Source organism: Malurus melanocephalus, unplaced genomic scaffold (assembly GCF_030028575.1).
Source record: "Malurus melanocephalus ecotype Western Australia unplaced genomic scaffold, MMel_1.1 scaffold_1163, whole genome shotgun sequence".
Classification (NCBI taxonomy): domain Eukaryota; kingdom Metazoa; phylum Chordata; class Aves; order Passeriformes; family Maluridae; genus Malurus; species Malurus melanocephalus.
This window is the reverse complement of record NW_026624395.1, coordinates 8,162-35,704: the sequence shown is the minus strand read 5'-3', so window position 1 is coordinate 35,704 and position 27,543 is coordinate 8,162. Positions and strand designations below refer to the sequence as shown.

Genomic DNA, 27,543 nt, shown 5'->3' with positions numbered 1-27,543 from the left:
CAGCAATGTCTCAGGCTGGCTCAAGGCTGAGTGTGAAGGGAAGCAGGAGCTGTTAACCCACGGCTCTGTCCCAAGAGCCCTTGGCCAACACGGTCACCCCACAGCAGCCAGGAAAGCTGCTCTGCCCCAGAGCACCCCCTGACCTCCCCCAAAGGCCGCACACTCTCACAGCACCTTCCCTTGGATGGCAGCGATGGAAAAGCAGCTGCTGCTGGGCACTGGGGAGGGCAGGGCCCGGGGCTGGAGCTGCCAGCATTGGGACAGGCCAGAGGGATCCCTGGGAGGAGCTCAGCTGTGGAAAGGATGGACCTGGGCACGGAGACATAACCCCTGTGTGCAGCAGGCTGGGGAAAGGCATGTGGCTGTGTTCCCCCTGTCTTCAGGCATTTCCTCCAAAACAGAGGCTGAAAAGTCTATTAATCCATGAACCCCAACAGGGAATTGCTCCTGTGTTGCTCCAGGCACTCGGTCCCTTCAGGCTCCCCTGGCGAGTCAGGACACAAACCAAGCAGAGTTACACCTACGACTTATTTTATTGTATTTTATTTGCATAAACAAACTTCGGGGGCTTTGCTAAACAGGAACTGTTCAAGTCAAAACAAACCAAACTCTAGCTGGTGTGTGGGGAACAGCACAGCAATCCTGGGGAGAGGGACAGGGGGAGCGAGGGCACGGCTGTGCCTCCCCGCCCGGGGAACCCTCCACAAACTGCTCCAGAATATCTTTKAAAGTAGAAGATAAAAAGAAATGCATCCTAAGGGGCCATCCTCAACCAGCTCAGGAGGAATCTGACTTTTGGTTTTATAAAAAGATTAATAAAAAATATTGAAAAATTCTCATCTCTGTTTATATTTTTCCCCAGGAAGAATTCAGAAGTTCCTTAGAAAACTGTGTCACCTTGGAAAGGGCACTCGGGTCACAACCAGCTGCAGGGAGGAGACACAAACGCTACAAGCAGTTTGGGGTCCAGCACACACCAGGCCTAATAATGAACACAAACAGTGGCCAGAAGTAGGGTGTAATTTTTTTTTTTTCTCTTTTAAACCATGCTAATTTTGTTAAACTTCCAACATAAAAGGAAAACAATAATTTTTAAAAGGCCCTAAACTCAACTGTTACATAAAAAAAAAGTTAAAAAAAAAAAGTCATAGCAGTTTGGTCCCAACAAGTGAACATTTAGATGTTTACTCACATGCTTCATTGTTTTCTTATTTATAAGAACCAAAAATAGTTTCCAAAATTATTTCTGAATTGATGTTGCTACGTATGTAAAGGCCTAAAATAAGCAGAGTATGAATTTAGAAAATTGAATACACAATAGGGGAGGAAAATTTGAGCGGGCCAGTGAACCCCGACTGTTACTGGGTCAAATTATAAAAGAGAAACAAAATGTCAGGACTGGTGGGGTCAGGTGGGCACAAACTGAAACCACATCGTCCTCAAAGCCTGTTACCAAAAAATAACCGACCATCCRTAAGGTCACAGAGAAGGGAAAATCTGGGGTCTCACCCAGGGCTTGACCGTATCCAGTCCAGAAGGGAAGTCTTTGGGAAGAGAAACTCCAGGAGTGGATCCGAGCGTAAATGATGGATCAGTCCCAGTCCRTGCTTGGGGAGGCTGAACTCTGGAAATGCAGTTAAATAACATCGGGATCGTTTCCGAGCTGCTCTCCAGGGCTCTCTGCTCAGCACATGGGGATCACCCTGACACCCCAGCACCAGCCTGACCCCTCCCCTCCTGCCAGGGCTCCCGGAACCGCGCGGACCCCGCGGCTACTCGGCCGTCGTCTGCAGGGCGTCCTTTTCCTCCCGGTTTTCCGTTCCGCTTTCGTCGTCTTCGATTTCTCCCTCTTCCCCACTGAACTTGTCATGAGCCCACTTGGGGCTGGTGCTGGACTTGCGGAACATGAACCGGCCTCTTCCCCGGGGGAAGGCGCCGCGGCCGCGGCCCCTGTTCACCCACTTGTCCGTGCCCTCGCCCTCGCGGTCGTCGTGCTGCACGGGAAGCCAAGGACAGCAGGTGAGACAGGCTGGCACCGCCCTGCACCGCGCCTCTGCGACCGCCCTTGGGGATCCACTTAATGGGAACCACTCTACAGGGAGCAGGAACAAGCTCTCTTTAGGCAGCAGTTTCCTGTGAAGCGTCACCCGAAGCCTTACCTGGTGTGTCAGGGRCAGACGGTGCTTTCACCTCGAAAGCACCTGAGACCAGACACACCTGCAGCGGGTGTCCCAGCACCCAGGTACGTACCAAGTAGTATTTCTTGCTCTTGGGCGTGTACTCGGGATCCCACTCCTCCTCTCTGCTGCGCTTCTGGAAGTCGTTGTTGCCGCCGCTGTTGCTGTTGTTGTTGCCTGAAAAGTTGCCTCTGCCCCATCCTCTCCCTCGAGCTCTGAACTGCTGCAACAGCAACACACAGAGAAAAATTCAACAGCTGCAGAGAAGTGCCCTCCCACCCCAGCRAGCTTCCAGAGATCCAACATCCCTTCTCTGACCATCTGAAACACCTTTAGCCTATCACTAAAGAAGGACAGCACATTTTGGGGTTTTCAGTTCGTCTGATCACACAGCACATCACAGTTCCTACAAGGCAGCTGAAGGTCAGGCAGAGGTATTTCCAGGGCAGCCCCAAGCAGGTGAGACCCCTCTGTACACAGACTGCAAACATGAGCGTGGCTGAGCCCCAGTGGAAGCACAGCATGGGCCCCATGAGGCTGCTCAGCATCACCAACGCACAGAAATTTCCAGGCTTTGATCTGCTCCTCCCATCTGGAATTTGCTGCCCACAGCACATCCCCAGCAGCCTGGTTTGTGCCCCAGACCTGGAGTGATCCCACTGGGGCTCATCACCCACAATGGCCTGGGGGTTTCTCCTCCAGGGCAGCTTTAACTGAAGGAGCAACACGCAGCGGCTGCTTCCTGCCCATGCTGGGAATCACCACTCGAGGCAGGGGTGGAGAATGCTCAGGGCAGGGGTGGAGAACACTTACAAAGGTCCCTCTCGCTCTTCCTCTCTCATTTGGACCAGTGAATTCCTTAGTGCCAAGCCGTGATTTGTCAAAGCCTGTGGAGCTCTCCTCCCTGTCCTCAGTCTCCTCGGGATACTCCTCTGCTTTGACTGAATGAGAGGACCACGAGGACGATGAACTGGACCTGGATCTCTCACGCACCCGTCGGTGTTTCCTGTTTCAGTGATGGGAATGGAGGGGAGTGGATTTTTAGCATTAGGAACTCAATTGTGACCCATCTGATAAAAAAACATTTCATTACCACTCCCTTATCAGTGCCATGCTCTCCTTTTCTTACTACAAGAGGAAAAGCCATAGCAAGAGCTCAGGCTCTAACACAGGACCCAAGATCTCTCCAGAACAAACTTGCTGTTCCTTCCTAAGGTGTTTGCACCATCTGCTCTCAGCTGAGCATGCATCCATGGAGTTTTAGCCAAATGGGAAATTAAGCTAACAGAAAAGGATTACATGAACATCACAGCCAAGTCATTTTAACATGGCTGTTTCTCTCTGACGCAACAGGAACAAGAAGGAAAAGTGACTCACCCATCCTGACACATGGAGCATTCTCATTTACCTTTTACAATTATTTAGTGTTTCTGAGAGGTACAATGATAGCAAGATGACAGGCAGAGGGGTAGCCCAGGCCACTGGAGCAGATATGTCACAGGTRCACAACTGTGTGTGCAACTGCTGTACACGGTGTCRTCCCCAACCTGAGCAGCAGACACGAGAGGMACAAGGAAATGGCTACTGGGTTTCCTACATACTTTTTCTTTGAGCCTTTGTGACTTTTCTCCGTTTTCTCAGTTGATCGTTCCCTTGAGTGACTTGAATCTCTCGAGTCCACCGACTCCCTGGATTTATCACGTTTAAGATCTCTTTCCTTATGTTTTTTACGGCGTTCAATATCAAGGCGCAGATCAACAGGGTCATCYTTATATTTCCCTTCAGCCTACAAACGCAGGGGAGAGGGAGGGCAGAGTTGAACAYAAGGTCTGCAGTGCCCCAGCTCAGCACCATTTACTTTGCTACTGACTGCACAGACTTCTGGAGAACTGGAGTTTAACTGAGCACTAATCAAYATTCTACTTTAAGATGTCAAATATTAAAGTAAGTTTGCCTTTGTCAGAATTCAATTTCTCTACACTTAAGATCACTGCTTTTTAAACTTTTAATCTCCTCTTTAAACAGCATTAACATAAACAGTCTGGAAGAGGGGAGTGAGACATAGAAGCTGACATTTATTRTACACCTCAACCAGTGAGGGATGGGAGCAACTTGGGAATTCTATTCCCATCCCCACAAYTTRGGAATCCCATCCAGCTGATTATGGATCACMACTACAGYGTGGCAGAGCTGTCTGACACCCATGGGTGCTTGKTCCTGCTGACAGGCCTCAYCTGGCAGGGGCCAGAGGGATTTGAATCTGGAAGTGACACTCTGGGAGAAGCAAAAGCTCTTTGGTGCTTGGAGATACCCAAGATGAGTGATCCAAGGGGCAGGAGGAGGCTACTGAAAGGCAGCATTCAAGGGTCTGGGAGAAGGCCAACATCCCATGGACAGGGAGGTGTCACCACGTCTGTCAGGAAGATTTACTTGGTGCAGACGTCACCTACAGCTCCTTCCCCTGGGCTGGAGGGCACCGTGTGGCAGGTGCCACAAAGCCCCAAGACACACTGTGTGTGTGTCTCCCAGTCCTGCCAAGTCTGCTAAAGCAAGCTGGTGTCTCACAGAGCAAAAACCCACCAGCTGCTTGGAAAATGAAAACTGAATTTACATTGCTAATTAAAAACAAACATAAAAGACACCTGGTAATGCTTGCTTTGAGCTGTACTTAAATTGGTACTTCAAGGAGGGATTAGGAGTTTCTTTGGGAAAGGAGCAGTTGTGTTCCCTGCGCCTCCTTTGAGCCCTGCAGCACCTGGGTGAGATTCTGCTGCCTGCCCAAAGTGACAGTGGCTGTGGTTTGACAAACAGGGCAGCAGCAGGGCTGCAGGAAGYCTTACAYCATRTTGGTACCAGCACCCAGCCTCAGCYATTGCTACTGAATTTACACAACACCCATCCTGGGAACTGTACGACTYGATATGCAACATACATCAAATTAATTGTCTTCAATTAAATACAAAAGGATTAGTAATTCTCTAGCTGTTAAATTTTTTACTTACATGAGTTTCTAACCACTTTTTTGTTTAAATAAATATGTCAAATAACGCAGGAGTGAGAGCAGGCATTTTGTTTTGGTATTTTGCTCTTCTACTTTCCCCAGGCAAAGAGCTTTAATTTCTACTCTGAGAATAAAACTGCTCCCAACACGATGGATGACAGATAAGTGACAAAATCGGCAGCAGCTCCCTTATGTGGCACAGCAAACACCTATTTGGGTTTGGGAGGGCACGTCTGTTTCACGGAAGGCTGGCGAGCTGTTTGGAAACCACGTTTATAACACACTCTGCCAAGCTGATGCTCAGAGTTCAGGCCCATCAAATCCATCTCACCATCGTCCATGTCAAGCCACAAGTGTGTTTGGAAAAAATCGAAAACAAATATGAAACAAGTAAGGTTTCAGCAGGACTGGTTAAAATCTCTTCAATGTAAATATGTATGAAGGTGAATAAACAAAGGTTAAAATCTCAAACATTTTACGTTAAGCCTTTTTTATGATTGTTTACAGTGAGTGCAATGGCTTAACATTCATCTAGGCAGCAAAGCTAAAACACTCAATCCCAAATGCTCTGGATCTAAGACAAGTGCTGAATGTTAAAGTAATAGCAATCAACAGAAATGGCACAGTCAGTTGTTAGAACAAAATTTATCATCTGCTTAATAGTGTATCTGCTTTAGCTCAGCATTTAGTTTTACTTTCCTCTTTTTGACATGCATGTCTTTGAAAACATGGTTGGCAATATTGCACGTAACAATGGAGTTAATCATACTTACAAGCAGAAAAATATCACAAAAAGTCTCTTCTCTCATCATGGGCACTTGTTCCAAAAATCCTCTCTTTTTTCTCAAGCTCACCTCAATTGACTTTGGGGTCATTTACCATAGTCTAACCACTTCACAAAGGTTGTTGATACATTTTTAATAAAAATTAACCCTTTGTAGTTCATTTTTAGAATTATGCCCATCCTTAAAAGAAAAACACAAACTTAAGTAGAGAGTAATTTAAACAAAAACATCACTGTTAAGTTCATGCCCAATGCACTCATTTTGTTGAATTAAACTAATCAGAGTAACAGTTCACCTTGAAGCCTGAATCTCTGGAGCTTTTCGATTCCTCTTGAGAGAATCCATGTTTTCTAAAAGTACTGGGAGATATATCTATCCTCCTACAGCAGAAAAAAAACCAAAAATGAAACCAGATATAACCTTGCTCATAAGACGAATATGAAGATTTTAGATCAAATGGCATTTAAAGCAGACCAGTATTTCCATAGGTTCTTAAAACTCCCCATATTTTTCCTTCTCTTTTTGGCTGAAGCTCGTTATATATTTGAATTATTCTGGAATTATTCCAGAGTTTAAGAAATTAAATCTGGAATACCTCTGCAATGTTACGACAATGTCTAATGGCACCAACCTGTGGATTTCAGGGCTCTTTTTGTTTTTAGCTGCATCTTGCTCCATTCCTTTCTTTAGATATTTGGTAAAGCGTTCATTCAGTGTCATTGCTGAGGACCCAAAGTGATGCTCTGTTGGGGGGGTTGAACAAACAATGCCAAAATTAGTGCCACATTTGTAAAAAGACAAAGCCCACTAATCCTACAGCTTGTTAAAACCCAGGTGCAGGACAGTGAARCACTGTGGAGATGAGCATAAATGCTGCTGACAAATTCCAGTTTCAATGAAATGAACAATTTCCTCGAGTGAGCCACTTCACCAGAATGCATAATTTGAAGTCGCAGACTCTGAATATTTCTCAGTTAAAAACAAGAACACCTTCTGCCTRTGCAGAAGAGGATTTATGTAAATAAAGATGATCATGCTCAAGCTGCTGGGTTCATCTCTGGAACATTTGCTGGAAAACAACTCTGAGCATTTTGAGTGCACAAACCCCACTGATCTGGGCAGGGGAGGAGTGAAATTTCCCCGAGGACACACGGACTCCTGACCCACCTCTTACATGATGGACTATAGTCACWATGTGCTGAGCAAACAGTTCAGAAGGGCTTCGCTGTGACTGAGCCGACTGGATGTGATGGAAAATGGAACGGAATTCCTGCTCCTTCTTGTTGCTGTGCACGAGATCCCGGCAGAGCTTGCGCTCCTGAGCCAAAATGCCACTAGGACTGGAAAAAGAAAAGCCAATGAAATACAAGAATGGGGTAAAGGGGAGCAGTTTAAAGTGTTTAATTCTACAGGAGCTGGGAGCTCACTGATGTTTATGTTGTATTACGTAGTTTTAAACAGCATTAAAATAAACAGTCTGGAAGAGGGGAGTGAGACACAGAAGCTGACATTTATTGTACACCTCAGCCAGCGAGGGATGGGAACAACTTGGGAATTCTATTCCCATCCCCACAACTTGGGAATCCCATCCAGCTGATTATGGATCACCACTACAGCGTGGCAGAGCTGTCTGACACCCATGGGTGCTTGGTCCTGCTGACAGGCCTCATCTGGCAGAGGCCAGAGGGATTTGAATCTGGAAGTGACACTCTGGGAGAAGCAAAAGCTCTTTGGTGCTTGGAAATATCCCAGMTGAGTGATCCAAGGGGTCTGGGAGAAGGCCAGCATTCCATGGACAGGGAGGCACCAATGAACACTCAACAGTGTGAGGAAGGAACTCCTTTAAACATCCCTAAATGCACTGYTCCAGGTGGCTGTGATAATTCAGGTCACTAATCTCATGCTGCATGGAAAACAAGAGTAGTAAAATACTCTGCAGACAATCAAATGGATTTAAGCAGCACAGTTAAATCCATTGCACTCACAATGGACAACTCAGCTTCCTGCACAACTCAGCTTCYCTCAGCCAGGAGCCACTGAGTACCTGACTCCATCTGGGACTGYTCCCAGAGCCTGGTGCACCCAAAACTAATCTTACATCCAGTCATAGCAAATGTTACGAAAAAGTCAGTCTCTAACTCCCAAAACCACAAATTGTGATGCAATATTGCTTAGCCTCCCTCACACTTGGCAAGAATATGGGGATATCAGGAAGAGAAACAGGAAAAAACATCACTACTGAGACTGCTCAAAAGCTGGCAGATCCTTACCGTGCAAGATCCTCATCAAAGGAATCCATTCGWATATTGACCTGGGCCTCACGAGTAATGGAAAATGAGGATTTGCCAGGAGTTAGCCCCTCCACTTTGGTGCCTGGCTTCTCCTTCACCTCAGAAGCCTTCCTTGGTGGGGGGGAAGAGCTTTTTTCCTGGCTTGACTTGTAAGTGGTCACTCTAAAATTCTTTTCAGGTACAAAACCCCTGTGACCAGGTTCAGCTCTCTTGGATCCTGATCTATCTTCTTTTTTGGATCTTTCAGAATAGCTTTCCTCCTCCATTTCATCAGATTTCCTTTGCTTCTCTTTCCCAGGTGGCAGGAACACCACACCTTCCCATTTTCCTGACCTATCCTCTTCTTGACTTTTACTTGAAGTTGCTACGACTTTAGACATAAATTTGGGCTCATCATCAAATTCCGAATCTTTCCGGCCCTTGGCCTTGTCTTTCTTGTCCTGCTCCTCTGTTTCATCTTTCCCATAATGACCTTCCTTGTGGAACTCTGGGACCTTGAGCTTGTCAAAGTCATCCCTGAACTTGTAGCGTTTGGGYGACTGGCTGCCGCGGTATCCCTTCTCCGAGTCAGCTTTTGATCCATACGAGTCAGATTTTGCCTTTCCATCTGTTGATCCCAACTCAGAGAAATTCCCTTTTTCTTTACTTTTTTCTTTCTCAGCATTTGTTACTTTCTGGTCTTTGTCTTTCCCATTCTCAGTCTTCTGCTCTTCCAGATACCTGGTCATAAACAGACATTACAGGASGTTTCTTATTAGAGCTCAACGAGGTCAATACTTCAGTTCAAAGAGTCAAACTTCAGAGAACACCAAGCTATGCATGTACAGAAAACTGCCTCTAGGCCCTAAAATAATTAAAATGTCAAGCAGATTACTCAGCCTGAATTTAGACTTTTGTTCTCACTAAATTCAGCACATGTACAAAGAAATGAATATGCAGAACTGATGGAATGAGGCTCAAGAACAAATCAAACCCAGCTGACCCACAGATGCATTGGAAGGAAAAGAGGAACATCTTACCCACTCCGTTTATTTACTTACAAACCTGGTTCAGGAGAACAACACATCAAACCTTTCAAATTGGGCTGTTCTGCTTTAAACAACACACTGGAAATAAAAGCCTCAAAAGCTACTTCAAATTTGGGATGCAAGTTTCATAGGTAAGCTAAATATTTCATGACAGACTGCAAATACAAATAAAAGCAAACAGGTTAACAGAAGAGAATATGCTGCTGGGAGAGATAAAACACTTCTGGTGAGAACAATTCAGCTGGTTTATAGCATCTGAACAGTTTTAAAGCATACACAAATCAAAACCCTGGCTCTGTGGGACAGCAGGAAAGCCCATAGACACCAGCTCAGTGCTTTGGAAAGCCCAAACAGTCACACCCTTTTTTCTCCCTTTTCATTTTAAATTTCAGACATCCTTGATACAGAATCAGATCAACACATCTTTAAAAACAATATGGATTTGAAAGCACTTGTGAATGGTGCTGTATTTTTCAAAATGAAGTGTCACCCTTGGGCACAATCTGCAAGGACTATCAAGAGAATGATGGAAGCAGATGCCTGCTGCATGGAAAGCTGTCTTCATTTTAGAGAGTGTCCCCGTTGGTGCTTTTGTTTCTCATCCTACCCACATACACAGGCACAAGCACTGCAGCTGCACCTGCCTCGGGCTGTTTGCAGCAGGATATGCAGTAGGATTTAATTAATTTCTTCTAATTTACAGTACCTAACACAAYTGCAGAAGGCAACACTAAAAATGTCTATAACCAACATGTAAATAACTGGGAAATGTGAGCTTCCAGCTGCCAGGAAATCTCCTTGGGCAATCTTCATTTCAAGCGTTCATGGGCTGGCTATGAACATTTTTGCAGGGAACATATATAATCTTTASAACTATCCAAGTTGGGAAACCAATTTCAACTTTTTACAACTCCAGGCTGTCTGTATTTTTTCCATAATTCAGACAGGACGACACCCAGAGCTGACAGTGTGCTGGCACAGCTTCCCAGCTGGAGCTTTCCCTGCTCACAGAGAGCACCCCTATGAGCAGCTGGCTCCTCAAAAATATCCCCCCTAAAAAACCCAGAACCACAAAACACATCACTTGCCTCTTGGAGAAGGCTCCTCCCCCGGGAGCTGTGCCCTCCTCCTTYGGAGTGGCACCATACATCGAACTGACGGGTGTGGGGCTTTTGCACACCGGGCTCTTCCTGGTGGGGCTCATTCCTGCCGAGCCATGCTCGAAGGGGCTCTGGTGGGAGCCCCCCTGGAAGGAGGTGGAGCTGCTTTGGGCAGCAGAGCCCATGGGGGACGGGCTGGAGCGTGGTGGGCTCGATTTCTGCACGGGGCTGGGTCGGGGCGAGCGCCGCCGCACCACCACCGACTGCAGCGGGCTCTTGAGRGCAGGGCTGCGCTCCCGGGGGCTCAGCTCCGACACAGACCCTCTGGATGCCGAGCCCGTGCCRTAGCTGCTCACTTCTTGCCATGCTTTTGATCCCTCGGATGCTTTGGCGTCTTGAGCCCCCACTCCTGAAAACTGCTGCTCCTTAGACTCCTCTCCTTGGTTATCTCCCGCAGCCTGGGACGCCCGCGTATCCTTGGAGGATGATTTCTTATCCTTTCCAGATTTACGCTTGGAAGACTCGACTCGACTGTGATTCGAGGACGAGCGGGAAGAGGAAGATCTCCTTGACCGGTCAGAAGATGACTTATCAGAATTCCTGGAATGACTTCTGGACCGTGGGGAAGGAGACCTTCTCTTGGGCGAGCGGGAGCGCGACCTCCCCCTGCGAGGGCTGTAGGCCTGCCGGTAGTTTTGCCAGTTGGACCTGTAATTKCCATATCCTCCTCGGTTGTACTGGCCCCAGGGATAAAACCCTCTGTTTCTGCCACGGAAATAATAGGGCCTCCGRTATCCTCTGTTATGGCCTCTGAAATCCCGGTTCTGATACACTCTYGGATGGTTCCTTTCTCTGTTATGAGATGGAGAATAGGATCTTGAACGAGACCTAGAACTGATAAAAGAAAAAAATTACACAAATATTTTATATTACAGTTTATTTTTATTTTTATAATTTACTTTTATAGTCTATTGTTCCACCACAACTTTTTATTTAAAGACTTATTTTAAAAGGAATTTCAAAAACAAATTTCAAAGCTTTTAGAAGAAATTTCTTTGGTTTACCCTTATCTGTTTGAGGTGTTACACTTTGCCATGAATAAACTGCAGTGGAAATAACCTGTACCTGTGATATTGTCAAATATTTGATTTCAGTATCATTGCAGAGACTACGATAAACACACATTGCTCTCCATTTTGCTGGGATGAACATGACTGCTATCCAGCTTCAGAAAAAGTGATGGATCTCAAGCATCCAGCCTTTAACAGCTCAAGGTCAAGGTTATACCTCATTCACAAAAAAAAAAATAATGCAAATCATGCTGTTATTGGAGCAGATCCCAAATCTTTCTCTCATGTCCCAACTTCTTTTGTACTAGAAAATTCTGATAATCCAGATGAAACCTCACTTCCTTGTCAGGAGAGTTAAATAAATGGCTGCACCTCAAGAGGAAAAGGGCAGCAGCGGGTCTAACCGGGTTTTAAGCTCCCAAAAGCGCATCCCAGGCACAATCCCACGGAATTCCCGGGGTGGGACAGCGCCGGGACACCTCCGCCGGGAGCCGCCAGGTGGCGCTGCGGGCGCCCCCGCCCGCATCCGCCAAACCGGAATCCCGGAATGCACAAACCTGGAAAAACGCAGGAAAATCTGGAAAAATGCAGATTCCAGGGGCTAATGGTCCCAACAGTCCCTCCCGTTAAAGTGCTGCGGTTGTGTGACTGTTTAAAGGCCCCACTGTAGCTCGGATGCCAGAGCTACGGTAAGGACTGGCCAAACTAGGAAGTTGAAATAGAGATTTTTCCGAATGGAATTTCAGTAAATAACATCCATTGGAACAGTTTCCACAGCCCTTTCTTGCATTCCGAGCTCCGGCTCTGACACATGCAATTATCGTACTCCAACAGACATGAATTTCCTCACAAAGAACTCAGTGCTGCTCCTCACCCCTCACACCTCAAACCCCCAGAACCAAGGGAGAACCACCTGCTGCTGGAATTCCTACACAATTAACACAGAGATGTGTGAAGAGATGAACTTCAGTTCTAATTTCTTCCTCCTACCCAACAAGTCACAGTTTAGCAGGAACTCTTATTCATACTCCAATCATTGCTAACAAACAGCTTAATGATCACTTTAACAGATTTTTCAATCCTTCAAAAAACTTATCTGAGACACTTGTTCATTCAAACAGTGATCAGAAGGAAAAACAGAGGCAGCAGGCAAGGACCAGCTATAACAAGCTCTAGTCCAAGGCATGAGGAACACAGACGCTCAGTTTTCAGACAACTGATGCATCTGTCATCAATTATCAGCAAGGACCTGTCATATGCCGCTCCCAAAATCTGTTCTAGTGCTTTAGAGAGGCTGCAGCACAAAGATTTCACTCCAAAAGTTACAGAGACTATCTACCAGAAATCTTTTTAGAAAAATAAAGTGAAAGTTACACAATAAAGGAAGTACCAAAAGTGATAATTCCCCCAACTCTGCCAGCCCCCAGAGCTGTCGACACTGTACTGCTCCAGGGCTAAATCCCCAGCATTTACAAGAAGTGAGAAATAAAGTCATAAAGAAAGCAGGAGATATTAGGCAGACTCCAACAGGGCACTGTAACATAGAAGAAATAGCAAACCTACCAAAGGAAGAGCAAAATAATTTCTGGTGCATCCTGAAGTGCACAGCAACAGCCATTTATGCCAAGATCCCACCAGACCTACCTTGGAGCACATCCCAAGGCCAGGCGGAGGGGCTGGGCTGGGCTGACCCCCTCCATTTGGACTCTTTCTTTTAAAAAAAAGGAGTTATTTACAAAGCATAAGTAGCTTCAGCAGCAGCACAGAGGAAACAATAATGTTTGCACAGAATGCCTTTTTCCCAGCTGCCAAAGTTCCTTCACAGCTAGGAGATATTCCCAAACGAGCACGGATCTTCCAGCATTCCAGCTTCCTTCTGCAAAGGGCTCGGCTGGACTCGAGTCTCCACCTCTAATTTAGTTTTGTCATGTCCTTCTTTCTCCAACTGCACATTCATTAGAGCCACTGTATTTTAAAAATTTCTAACTGTTAACACTTGCATGTGTTCACAGCTCAGTGGTTTTCAGAATACGTGTTATTCGTTTGAGTGAAAAGGCAGGAGAACACCACTACACCCCATCCAGCTGGAATGGCTTTGCCAGATGCAGAATGCTTAGCCAAGAGAAAAGGGAAAAAACAGACATCCAGGGAAGACACAAGCCTGTAACTGGCCTGCTCAAAAGCAACTCAGGGAGACAGGAACAACTATTACACACATTAATGATTTCTCAGTATTAACTGCAGCAAAATTATCCACTTTATTTCTCCAGAAGCATCTTTCCTTTTCCTGGCTCCTGCATGTCAAGAAGAGGGGCAAGGGAACAACAAGAACTGCCCCCACCTTTCACATCAGTGTCTTAAATGGATATTAAAACTTGCTTGAGAATTCACTTCTCAAGCGGGGAAAGGCACATGACATCTGCAAAGGCCCCTCAAGTCTGGGATCAATCACATTAAAGCCTTAAAACAACCAAAGTCTCAAAACAAAGATCTTGACTTTGCTGACAAACATCTTGCTCTCCTAATTTATTCATTTATTCACAATGTATTTCCCAAGTCATTAAAAACACCCAAACAGCACAGGTTGGCATGAAACAGCCTGAGACACAGGACATTATCCGTTCTGAGATCTAATCAAAACCTTTCCCTGGAAAAGAATTAAGTGACAAACTACCTGCAAGTGAGGAAAAGTCCCATTTCACCCTTTAGCTGCCCACACTCACCTCAGTCTGCGTTTCCTTGACCGTGAGATAGAACGGGAACGGGAGCGGGATTTGGAGAAGGAACGGGAGCGTGACCTCGACCCAGACCTCGAGCGGGAGGAACGGGATCCAGACTTGGATTTGTTGGTTTTAGACATCTTTGCAAGCACCTGTCTGTGCACCTGAGGGAAACAGGGAAATAGAAGTATTTGAGAAATGAAGTATGTGGTTGATAGGAGCAAAACAGGCAGCACCTGGCAGGCTGACAGATTCCAGGGACGTGGAGCTTGATAAGGCTGGAAATAGGAATGTTTGAAGTGCCTGCTAGGAACAGATGAATGGTGCTGGGCTCAGAATAGAAGGTTTATTTCAGTCTGAGGAGGAAAACTGCAAAAAGAATAAAAGGCTCCAAACCCAGAGTAATCACAAATGGGAGTGTGACAGTTGAAAGAACCAAGTTAATGCAAGCCTGGGAGGAGGCAGGGCCATGCTGCTAGCTGAGGCAAGGACACCTCTAGAGATAAACCAGCCCATGGAAGTGAAAATTCTATGTAATTGCAGCCCACATCCCTGTCTGTGCAGCCAGCTGCCACTGCTTTAAAGGACAGGGAAGAAATAAAAAAGCTTACCATCAAAAAACCCACCCCGTAAACTTTTAGCTAGAGGGAAATAATTTTAGCTAGAGGGAAACTTTTTTCAGAGGGAAATAATTAAAAAGTTGATACTCCAAGATAGAGGAATGTGACCCTAATTGCACAGCTCTGCTCAGGTTCAATCCTGTCCTCTCTGCTTGTGCAGTTCCTGCAGTTGCTGTGATCAGTCACCAGGTCACCCAGCCAGGAGTTCTGTTGCAGCCAAAATAAATCAGATGTCCTCCCAAATATTCAGAGACAGAAGAGATTACACTGTAGCACTAAATTACTCCAAATAGTCATAATTATAAATTACCTGGGCTATTTTCAGGCATGTATACAGGTAAACATTAGAGAGTCCCTCAGAAGATGATTCAGGGAATAGTTTGACCACACAAATCTTTCAGTTACATGCTCCCTGATCTGCTCTCTTGTACCAGTGACTGAAATGTGCATTACTTGAGTATTCCGTGAATTAATAACAAACTCCTCAGCTAAAATAACTAATGAAAAAGAGCCAGAAATAAAAATGAACTATATTAGTACAAACTTAAATCTTTTTTTTTTTTACCCACTGATAAAAATAGAGACATTCAGGTACACAAACACAACTGATCAAGTGCTGCTGCTGCTGTTATATCCATTTTAAGGAAATTCCAGAGGACTGACTTGCAATGCCTTCACTTCCAGTCGCTCTCCAAAATTACATATATGGTTACCAAAGACTTCAACTTCTGCCAGGGCACTTCCAGGAAAAATAAAATGCCCAGCACAGGAGCAACTGCTGGGAGAGTGGCGAGTGGTTCATCTTTCTAGAAATGGGAAGTTGTCTTTTTTTTTACCTTAAAAAAATCATGTTACATGTTCCCGTTCTTCCCTTTCCCTATACTAAAGATGTTAGATCAATTCAATTCAATTTGATCTGTGCTTGTTTGGGAATATTTCCTAGCTGAAGTATTTGAATACATTCCACATCTGACAGTAGGAAAAAAAAAAAAAAAAAAAAAAAAGTAAAATCAGGGCTTCCTGTTCTATTAAGAAATAATAATTTGCCCCAGGGACAAAAATCAAAAGATACTGCCACCAAGAAACAAAGTTTGTTCTTGTGTTCGGTCGTTTTTCAGGGAAAGAATGTGTGAAAAGATAATTTTTAAGTATTTCCTTTTAATTCACTGAATATGTCTGCTGAACCAGCAGCACTTCCTACTCTGTTGGCCAAAACAATCCAATGCTGAGCATTGGAAACCAAAACATGGAGGARACACAGAAGAAAGAAATGGTAACAGGAACTACTGCAAGATACAGAAGATGTGGCACTAACTCTCAGGAAATCCCAAGAAGACCCCAAAATAGATTTTAGAAGGATTACTTTGATCTGTTTAAGAATTTTTGTCTTTCACTTTGATCCACAGAACTTCCCAGCCAAACAACAGCCTGGTGTGTGTGACGTGCGCCAAATGCTCACATCTTGGAAGGGCTCTTTATCTTTGCCAACATTTTAAAAGTTGATTCATTCCTGACACATGAGGTAACTCYTGCTAGGATAGAAAAAGAGTTGCTATGCTCTATCAGCACTCATAAGGTTAAACAAACTGCACAGTGGAGTTACGTCAGCTCCTCTGAGTTAACCACAGTTTTAAGCTTACTGTGATACACATTTTGTTTTAAGAATGACTGACTCAGATAAAGTACATTCAGTGAAATACCCTGCTCTGAAAGAATCTGTTCTTACAAAAAGGATTTTATAAATATATTTTTTCAATAGAAAGGTGCCTGTAAGTGAAGTAAAGGCAAATCTGAGAACATCAGTGGCTGCTGACATCCCATTCCCATTTTCCCTGTGCCCAGAGCACACAGCTCCTGGAGATGCTCAGCAGGGACTGCAGCAGAAGCATTTGCACAGTGCCATGGGAATTTATTCTTAATCTGCCCTGCCAGAGTCCCACTTCCTTCCTACAGCTACAGAACCTGACACCAGCTCCACCTGCACCTGGGAAGGGATGAGGCTGATCCTGCTCCCTGATCCAGATCTCCTCTCCCAGCAGAAAAACGTGACTACACACATCTGGGGGGCATGTCCAGCTGGAAGCATTGCCAGGGATTTTATACTTTTGTTTTTCAGTTTGTCTCTTCTGCAGGCCCAATTCTAAGCTGTCCAGCAGATCTTTTCAAGGAGTAGAGTCTYCTGTTCAAAAACATCTGCTGTTTTTGGATATGATCTGTGTGCTGAGTTTAGAAGTTCTGGTATGGCATTACCCCCTGGGAAACAGACACCTGACAGCTTGTTCATCTGTCATAAAACCACACATAAAGCAAACTTTGCCTTCTCCATTCCTGAATCCTCAGGGCAATCCAGCACACCACTGATGGAAGCAACAGAAGAGCAAATGCCCCCACTACAGCACCACGATGGACTYTGCCCAGAAGGCAAACTACTGTCAGGAAACAGTGGCAGCAAAGTTAATGTTTTACCTCCTGACAGAACTGTGAAGCAATGAAAAAAGGTCACCATTGAGAATCTCTCACTGCTGTGCACTTCCATAAGCTTCCACAGCTTTGGAATTTAAATGTTCCCAACAGATAAGGAAAACTTTTAAGGCCACTGACTGAAATCACTGCAATGCTCAAGCAAAGAACAAAAGCTGGAGGAGGGCACATAGCATAATATGGGATTTAACACTTAGATCAGTGTGACATTTTATAATCTGGACAATTAAGGTATCTGGGGGACGCAGGGCTCTTCTCTCAAAAACCACCAGGGTATAAATCCAAAGATAAGTCAATGCAGCATTAAAAATATAAAAGTTTTTTTTTAATACTTCTTCTATACTACTTCTTCCAGGACATCCAAGATTGTTTCACTAATTTGTTCTACTTTACTCTTGCATTTTGCAGTTACTTGGGAAGACAAGCCCAAACATTCAAAGACACAATGCTGAGTTTCTTCTTCTAAATCTATTCCACACCCTTTGCACAGTAACATTATCAATGAAAGCAGAATTCTACCATCAGTTTAACTTTAAGCATGCCCAAAAGAAAAGGGATATAAGAAGGTCTAGTCCAAATCCCAAGCCAGTCAGTTTTACCTTTTGTGAAGATTTTATTTTCTGTGCCTACCTGCTTGAGCAGGTTCACACCTTGCRCTCTTCAGTCAGATTTCACTGTCTCAGCTTTGTCAATTATGAAATCAGGAAGCAAACCTGAAATGAGAAAATACACCTTTGTACATGCATTGCTGTACTGCTACCAGARGTGAACTGGCTGTCATAAACTCCTGCTGCACCCAAAGCGTTCATCAGACCCTCAGTGTTTCACAGAACACATACACTGCAGCTGACCAAGAATTTTTTCATAGATTTTTATGAAAAATGTCTTCTTCCTTCTTTGTTCCACCTCCCCTGCCCCATCCCACCTCCTGTGACACACATCTGTCAGTGCACCTGTACAGCTGTGCTGGAGTAATTTCCCTCAGCCCATTTGAATGGTCTCACTGGGCTCAGGACTAAGGATTTTCCCATATTGTTAAAGGAATCCACAAGCCAACAGAAACAATTGTTTTCATGACAATTCATCCATCAGMATATCGCCGTCATCCAAGGGAGCCAGCAGTCCACTGGGAGCTTTTCTGACAGGTCTATGTTACATTTCAGAATCCTTCCATGCACTGCTGGAGGGGTGGAGGTTTTAGAAGAGAACACAACAGTAAACACAACCTCAGAAATTACTCCATGTTATTAAACCTCTGATCTAACAGCAAGAATGTAACTTACTCTGTGTTCAGCCATAGACTTGTTTAAAGCTATTAATTCTTGTTCTTACTTCACTGTAAAAGTACAATTTTCAAAAAACCKTGAAACCTTTCTCTGAACTGGTGATTAAGTCCTGTTCTCAGGACAACAACCTGGTGGCATTGCAAAGTTTAGTGATTTTTGTATCCTGCTTACCAATCTTGGGAAAAAGCCACAGCATGCCACAGGCCTTTTTTATTATTTTTACTGTTGTTTTGTTCATCTGTCTAAATATCCATAAAAAGAGAAATCTCAACCTATATCTTACACACATCTTTGACTTTCAGCCTTTGACAGTGGCAGAAAGAGTTTGCCACACCCATTATTTCTTGCTTTGTGACAGAATACTTGGGATTTGGGGTTTTTTAGCCTATTTCCCAAACACCACTGTTACCACCAGGTTTTGGTACAATCCCACACATAGAGGTGTTATCCAGAGCAAAACCTGGATTCTCCTTTGGAGAAAAATATTGTTCTTGTGTTTAGAGAACTACCACAGAAAAAGGAAGCAACTCAACACACAGCAGGCAGGAGTAGCAAACCTTTCTTCCAGATAGGGAAAGGAAATTGAGAAACGTGCTCAACGCTCTCTGCTGAAGTGGAAATCATAGTYCAGGAGTTTCTTATTGCAGAACACTGTAAAGAACATTTCCATGTGCCAAGTCATGGGTCAAACGTAGAACACTGCTGGTTGTCACAATGCCTTTTTCCAGGAATTTGTTCCCTGTTTCCAATTGGCCTGKATTACTTTATGACTCCTTGCATCTTCCACTCCTTTGTTCGAGGTCTTTCAGGCAGCACACATTAGGATTTCAGCCCTGCCCAGAGCAGCCAGCTGAGCCCACTCCATCCCAAGGTGTCAGTGAGGATCCTGCACACAGCTGGCCAGCTTGGAGACAGAAACACAGCCCACACCTCCCTGCCAAGGCAGYTGTTTGTGTTCATATCTGAGAATAAACCCCAAAACACCTGGAAACAAGTGACATGGCTTGTGTACATAGCTCAGACACGAGCACAGCGTGGTGAAATTCCTTACAGTGGTTTCCATTTATCACACAGTGTTTGCAAACACTCAGCTCATAAATATTAAATGTTTTGTAAAAGCATTTGTAGAAAGCTCCGTAGAACAGTGGTAGGAAAACAAAAATTTGCTTTTTTTTTTTTTTCTGGCTAGCATTTGAGTGAAGCTGTTGTGGTTTATTTTGCTGTGAGGCCCAAAGCAAATGAGGTGGCACCTCATTAGAGAGCACATTTCTGCCCGAGCCTCTTGGCATCCATTTGGTGTCACCAGCACATTCAGCTCGAAAGGAACAGCTGAACTTCTCCTTCATTTGCTCAACACCCTTCATTATCAGGGAAGAAAAAAAAACTAATTCTCCTTCTGCCAGCTCTACAATTCCTAATCCCAAGTCCCAAAACCCAAACAAGATTAGTTCATTCTGAAAAAAAAGGAATAATCCCACAAAACACCTTACAAAGTGTGCTCTGTACAATGAGTCAACAACAATCACTGCAAAAAAAAAAATAAGCTTATAAAGAATTGCTGTGCTCTCTGTGTCCCTGAAGTGAAGCAGCAAGTGCAGACAGCAGACTCATCTTTGTTAGCTCAGAACCCAACTCTAACACCTCACATTCTACTGGATTCTGTCCTTTCAAGYTAATTTTTGGTGCAAGACCAAACTTTAAGTATGTTATTGATATAAACAGAACACTTGAGAGGAAAGGAAGAACCACCTGCACAGCTCCTACTGCCAGCCAGAGAGRAGCAAATTGAAATGTTAGTTCTAATCAAATTTCACTGGGGGAACAAAAAGCAGAACGATCWCTCTTCCCAGATCCAGTCTGTTTTCAGAAGATTTATGACCCACGTTAACTAAAGCTACAACTACACCTACCGACCTCCTCAGCAAAAAATGTCCCAGACAACACTGCTAAATAAAATGATCGAAAATCCAACCACAAAACAGAGTGTTCTACTCTAACATGTGCCAAACATGCCTTGGGGAAAACATCCAGAATTATTCTGCCACAGCAAGAGAAACCCAAATTTGTCAGCAGCAGTTTCAATTTCTCTCTAGCCAATTTGCTTTCAAAATTAAAATTTTCCTTCAAGCACATTTGGGTTCTCACACCATTAAACTAATCCCTAAAGAAGTTTAACCCTGAGCTCCACCCCTGGGTTCAGATAATTAGAAGCAGGTTCTATGGAATGGCTGGAAGAGWATTTACAGGTTCTTCTGGAAAGGATCGATTCTGCAGATTGCTGAACAATCCCTTTCCAAAAAATTTGATCAGCTACAAACCCCAATCAGTGACTGTTCTGAAACTGGCTACTTGAGAGAAACTATTTTATAAATATTTGAGCTTATAAAGTCATACATTATTCAGACAGTTTAGTGACAGAGAGCTCAAGGAAACAATCCAAGAAAAAGCTGATTAGAAATCTGGGTGCTTTYGTTACAGAAGTCGGGAGGCTAGAGTTTGTCAAACATAGAAGAAAACATCCATAATTTAAAAAAAGGGGAAAACCTATTTTCATCAGCTTTTTCCTTCCAAATTTGCACAGCTTGGGAAAAGCAGAAAAATCAGGTCTTTCCCCAAACTGATGGCTTTTCTCACAGCACAGTCCTACTGTTCTGAGCAGCTTTGGATACGAACTGAAGAGCTGACAACAATCCGAGGGGCTGAGAATCCATACCTGGAGTTTTGGAACCTCCTGGGGAGTAAGAAATGGCCAAATTTACTTTCCTTAAGAAAAAYATTCACAAATCAGTTAACTCAAAGAATTCAAACTTGTGTGTAAATGAAGTTCTCAGCAAAGAGGATGAATTGCATCCTCCCAGACATTTCCATCCTCTCAGGTGTCTGCCAGCTGGAGCCCAGCAGGCTTCACACACTTAAAAAACTTGGATGTTCTGCTTCCAAATAAACAGCAAGTAACAGAAAACTGTTTGAGTGGGGGCTCTTTGGAATTTCTTCTGCAACACACAGTACAGTTACAGCCAAAACAGAACCTCCTGAGGAATTACAACTCTCCACACATCTAACCTATGAAAATACAAACTGAAGCAAATTTCATTTATAAGCTGGAAAAAAGCAAAACTACTCACATATTCTCAAGCCAGCACTTCATTTATCTCTACCTYAACTGGAATCCTGCTATCTCAGAGGAAAACAAGGACAAGGATTTCCATGACCTGGTATAACATTTAAAATTCTTAAAAAAAAAAAAAAGTAAGAAATTGTGGCATTATTGCAAGCACAAGGCACTAGACCAGGCCATCCCTACACTCTGCCAGGCTTCAAAACAGAGGGAAATGCCTGTTCACAGGAATCCTGTACATACAGAATAAGTTTATTTGAACAATTTCCATGCTGTGTTCACATACCTTGTACAAGTGTCCCATCAATTCTGGTTCTAAACACTGCTTTAGAAGCRACTGACCTAAGTAAAAAAGGGAAAATCAAATTTAAACCAAACCAGACACTGGCAAATCCTCCTATTTTGGCAGCACAGGAAAAGGATTCTGATTTTAGCCATTCATCCCAGTACCGTTTCCCAATAAAAAAAGACCACCAAAATAACCTCATATAATYAGACAGTGCACACACAGGTCTCCACCTGAGAAACCAACCTCACCCACAGCCCCACAGGAGCAACTACTGTAATTATTTCAGGTGTAAATTACAATGTCCACAATGGCACCTGGTATCACATGTCCAGCCCCCTGTTAAGGCACAGGTTAGTTAACATCATTAATGCTGAGCCTCACACCCTGGAGGACAGAATTCCAGCCTGACACCCCGAACTGCCCCATCACCTTCAATGCTCCCAGAGCTGATAAACTCTTGTGGGGTTCCCTGCCCCTCTTTTCCCTGCTGCTTTCACTCAGTTGAAGGCAGGAGTGACCAAAGGCAGCAGCAGGAGCAGTGGCCAGCTGAGCCAGCTCCACACCCCGCAGTCTCAGCGGGGGCTCTTTGGGGTTTGYGCATCCAGCTCACCCTGTAAATCATGGCAGGCTAAAAATGGCCGGGTGACGAATGTGGAGGTGAAATTGTGAGCAGGGCACTTGCTCTGAGATCACTGGAGCCACAAGCAGGGCTGTGCACAGGCCTCATTCTCAGACACCGGAGAGGTACAAACTGTGTTCACGTGTGACAGGAGAAAGGGCTCGGACAGAAAACCCCTCCTTGGGTGGGAAACAACCCCCAGTGCAGTTGGGTGCCATCTCTGTGTGCCATTAGATTCACTTTTTTTTTTTTTTATGGCCCAGCAGCTTCCGGTTACCATGGAGTGAGGCAGCGCAAACACCATTCCCAGCTGGCATGAAATGTGATCCCGTGATTTCACTATTCATAGCTCTGACATGATAAAGCTAAATTAAGCAGGAACTCTTAACTTCTCCAATCTCCCAGCAGTGACTCCCCAAATGCTCATGCTCTGCTAACACAGTTTCTGTGTGAGCAGGGGAAGGATGTTTCCTTTACGGTAGGAGACTCCAGACCCACACACCCAGCCTGTCATCCGGAAACAAAATGGCACCGGCTCCTTCCCAGGCACCACCTCGGCCTGGCTCCAGCAGAACAAAGACCTGATGAGCTGCTGGGGCTAAATTTAACAACTTCCTCATCTTCAGACCACTACAGAACTCCACACAGGCAATGCTGTGTCCAGAAACAGGGGCGGCTCAGGGGGCACCGGCACAACCCCACTGCCACCAAGAGCTGTCACACAGCCTGGCACCATCACCTTTGGGGAACTAAAACAGCTCCTGCAACCACCAACACCATTTCTCTCTCTTTCAATGTCCATGGCCTGAACTATGTGGCTAAATATCCTGAAATTCCTGCCTCACCAAAGAAATCCCTGTACCGCCATAATTCCAAGGAAACCACAAGGAAACCACACGACCCAAACCCCACATTCCTGCCCTGGCACATGCAGCCATTAAACACAGCCCAGCATACTGTAAACTTTTCCAGAAATGGAGAAAAAAGTTTAAAGGCTCCGTGTCTGCTCAAACAATTAACAAGTTCCAACAYGACAAACTGTCATTTCACAAAGACAAAGCCAAGTGAGCTGAAAAATGCTCAAACTTTTGGCCAAACCACTCTATTCCTTCAGGGATACAAGTAGGGAACATCATAGCCTTTCAATGAAAAGCAWCCCCAGGCTTATCCAGTCCAAAGCAACATTTCTTTGACAGCAGAGAAAGTGGGAGCATGTAAACCAAATTTAGATCTGCTGATGTGCACAGATTGTCACTTATTCTATATCCTGGTGTTTTATAACTGTAACATTTTTTTTTCCTAATAACAACATCCATGTCAGAAAGTGTTCACCAGCTCTCCTGCAGCTTATGATACCTCACTGTGAGCCCCCAGGCCTGGCCTGGCCCAAATGACTGTTTTCTTTAATTCTTTACACAGCTCCTGACTTAAATGAGCTGGAGACAGCAGCAGACAGCTGAATTATATTATCATAACCCCAACAGCAGAATACCTATTTTATTTACGATACACATGACAAAGCCTTGCTTCCATATAAAAGCATTAGAAGTGAATTTAAGGTCAGGGCACATGGCTGCTCCTAAACCCCAGTGTCCAGGGAAACCTCTTCCCACACAGCACTCACTGAAGCACTGACAGCAGAACTATGCTTTCCAGAGACACAGAGCTTGTGGAGAGGCAGGAAATCAGGAAGGATGGAAAACAGCATGAAGTCACCCGGGTATAACTCAGCAGAAACACAGACAGGTCTGCTGCAGACAAAGAACACGGGCAGGGATCTATCACCACTAGCACCTGCTGCTGCCAACACAGTCCAGACAGACATGCAGCTACAGCTCAGTGCTCCCAGGCTTTACAGCACCTTGGAAAGGCACCTCCTTCCTAGGGCCAGGTCGTTTCTTTATGGAATCATTTGCGTTGGAAAAGACCTCCAAGTTCACTGAGTTCAGCCTGTGTCCAATCCCCACCGCGTCACCCAGCCCAGAGTACTGAGTGCCACATGCAGGTGCTCCCTGGGCACTTCCAGGGATGAGGACTCCARAGCTCCCTAGGCAGCCCCTTCCAATGCCTGACTACCCTTTACAATCAACTGGCAGGTAAAAGGTTTCCCCTTTGGATCCGTGGACAAAAAAGATGTGAAAATGAGRTAAGGAGCAGCAAGGCCTTGGCTGCCCTGTGCCTCCCTCATCCCAGGGACAGGACCCCCAGCTGGAGGTTCAGACCCCAGAACTCTGCAACCCTCTGTAGCATTTCCAAATCACATAATCTTAGACACACAGCCCAACCACTGAAGCCCTGCCTCAAGAGCAGCATTCCCAGCCTTCAGCTTCCTAAGGACATTGAAGGTAACTGTTCAAACAAACTGAGTTCTTACTTGCCCTCCCTGTTCCTGCTGAAGTAGGGACAATAATTTCAAAAAGGAAGGAAGCAAATAAAAAATATGTAGCAGCACCCAAGGAAATGCTAGACAAAAGTCACAAGGCCCTGGACCCTCCAGAGGATCCTATGACACCAAAATGTACACTTACAAAAGCTCTCTACAATAACTACCTTGTTTCGTCCTCTCATCTGCTGTGAGATTGTGCAACTCATAAGAGAGGTCACAAAGCCAGCCATTTCCTTGCTCCATGCTGGGCACCTGACAAGTTCCAGAACAGGACAGAGGAACRATGGAAGACTCCAGAAGGCACTKCTGTGTCCTAGCMYTTGCTTTCCTGTGCCTACAACTAAMTCCCTTTGAGGGAACCTGAGAGATAAAGCTTTGAAACACCTTTTGATTGAGTGGAGCTAAGGGTATGACACCCAATACCTGGGGGCAGCTCTCCCAGCCTGGCCACCCACCAAGGGCACASTAAAGCTCACCCGAAATGTCACACACCATCAGCACTGACACACCATCTGCCCTCACTCCCAGCAAGAGGGAATTCTCAGGAGTCCTTCTAGAGAGTAACTGGATGATTTAATTGTGCTGTCAGGAAAAGCAGCCTGAAAACATCCATTTGCTGATGTGACCCTGCAGCCTCTGCRCTGCCACAGCAATAAAAGCTCTTCTCTTCCACCACAAGCTACAAGACAATCCAGAATATCTTCTGAATGGTTTTAAATTACTTATTTCAATGAACAAACCTCTCTGGCTCATCACTGTATACATAAAAATTAAGGAGTTCCCCACCTCTGACAGATCTCAGCGGATGCTGTTGCATACACACCACACACACACCTGCTCCTCCCAAGGCAGGACACAGGGAACGGCTTCACACTGAAAGTGGGTTTAAATCAGAGATTAGGGAGAAATTCCTCCCCATGAGGGTGGTGAGGCCCTGGCACAGGTTGYCCAGAGCAGGTGTAGCTGCCTCRTCCCTGGAAGTGTCCAAGGCCAGGCTGGATGGGGCTTGGAGCAACCTGGGAYAGTGGAARGTGYCCCTGCMCATGGCAGGGRGTGGGACTGGRTGACYTTTATGGTCCCTYCCAACCCAAACCATTCCATGATTCTGTGATTCTATRGAGCACTGCTTATTTCACACTTACATCTCACTTTCCACACAAACACCCAGAAACCCATCCAGGAGGAAATACAGTGACAATCGCTTTGGATAGGCTTTGAAATGCGGTTGTGGAACCTCAAGCATGTTCATCTCCCCAACACAACACGAACTAGTGGAAAAAGCCTTTATCAGYCCGAGTAAAATGAACACTCAGGCTTCACACGGTGTGTCTGAGCCACTGCCACAACGYCTGAAGTTCAGCCAAACTTGACGTTTAAGCAAGATGCAGAGCAGGAAATGCGAGAGCACAAATTCCTCCTGTTGCACGGKGAAGCGGGCAGCGCTGAGCGCCGGTGCGGGACCTTGCGGGAGCCACACACCCGCGGCGGTTGGGACGCGGGATCACGGCTGCGGCCTCCCCGAGCTGCCGCTCCCGCAGCCCCAGCCCCAGGCCTCCCTCGGCGGCCCCGGCAGCGCTTCCCGAGCCGCGGAACCACGCGGAGTCCCGGACACCGGGATGGGACCTACGGGACAGACCGACGCGTGGCGGAACCCCCGGTGGCGCGGCCCAAAGGCGCGGGCGGAGAACGGGGATCTCCGGGAATGGGACACAGGAATAGTGTGCGAAGCCCACAGAAGAACACGAGCGGCCCCGGGAAAGGCCCGGGCGGGCCCAACCGGCCCCGGGGCCGCGAGGAGGCGCCAAGGCCTGGCCGGGCCTAGGCCCACCACGAGGCACACTGGGGCCGGGCCAAAGCGGTCCCGGGAGCCGCGAATGAGCCCCGCCCGGGGACATGCGGGGCCGCGACACCGGGAAAGGGGGGGTGCAGTGTCGCGGTGAGGCCCAGGATGGGCGGGAGGGTGGAGTGGGCAGAGCCGGGGCGAGGCGGCCGCGGAAGGCCCGGAGAGGACGGAGGGTAAGGGAAGCTCCCGGCGGCGGGCGAGGCGGAGCAGACACCCCGCGGACCACCCCCCGTGCCCCGGCACTCACCGGCGCCGCTCCGCCGCGGCCCCTCCGCACCAAGCGCCCCCTCCGCCTCCGCCTCACGCACTTCCGCTTCGCGCGCGCGCTCTGCCCGCCCGCGGGGGCCGCCGGGAGCCGTAGTCCGGCCCACGCCGCGCGCCCCCTGCCCGGCCGTCCCGCCGCACTACAGCTCCCGGCGGGCGCCGCGCGCGCCGCGCGTCACTTCCGCCTCCGCCCATGGCGCGGCAGTGCGCGCAGCCCTTCCGGCGGGGAGCGGGTCCGCAGGCGGGAAATGGCGGCAGGGGCGGTGACGGTGACGGGGCGCGTCCGCCCAACTCTGCCCGGCCCGCTCCGGCCCGCCCTCCTCCGCCGTGCGACCCTTGCCGAAGGGATCTTGCCGGGGTTCTCCCGTCCAGCCCTAACAATGCTGCAGGCCGTAGGCTCCCGGTTTGTCCCACGTGCTGCTCCCGAGGGCCCGGGAGGCAGGGCCCTGCTGCGGGGTGTGGTCA

General features: G+C 46.4%; 1 protein-coding gene across 5 annotated transcripts; it reads right to left on the bottom strand.

Annotated features, from left to right (window-relative positions):
• Positions 1 to 519: 519 nt before the first annotated feature.
• Positions 520 to 27,138, bottom strand: THRAP3 (thyroid hormone receptor associated protein 3). 5 transcript variants are annotated; one of them, XM_057387267.1, is made up of 13 exons: positions 27,062 to 27,138; positions 21,964 to 22,019; positions 17,904 to 17,986; positions 14,176 to 14,336; positions 10,371 to 11,276; positions 8,234 to 8,974; positions 7,131 to 7,303; positions 6,595 to 6,706; positions 6,259 to 6,343; positions 3,779 to 3,963; positions 2,991 to 3,183; positions 2,251 to 2,397; positions 520 to 1,994 (listed from the first exon to the last, which is right to left on the bottom strand). In XM_057387267.1, exons 4-13 carry the CDS (start codon positions 14,310 to 14,312, stop codon positions 1,773 to 1,775), a joined length of 2,901 nt encoding a protein of 966 aa, XP_057243250.1. In that variant the 5' UTR covers positions 14,313 to 14,336; positions 17,904 to 17,986; positions 21,964 to 22,019; positions 27,062 to 27,138; the 3' UTR covers positions 520 to 1,772. The 5 variants fall into 5 exon arrangements, with proteins under 5 accessions (XP_057243250.1, XP_057243248.1, XP_057243247.1 ...); XM_057387265.1 differs by having other exon boundaries at positions 2,251 to 2,400; positions 17,873 to 17,986; positions 27,062 to 27,137; XM_057387264.1 differs by having other exon boundaries at positions 2,251 to 2,400; positions 27,062 to 27,137.
• Between the last annotated feature and the right edge of the window lie 405 nt (positions 27,139 to 27,543).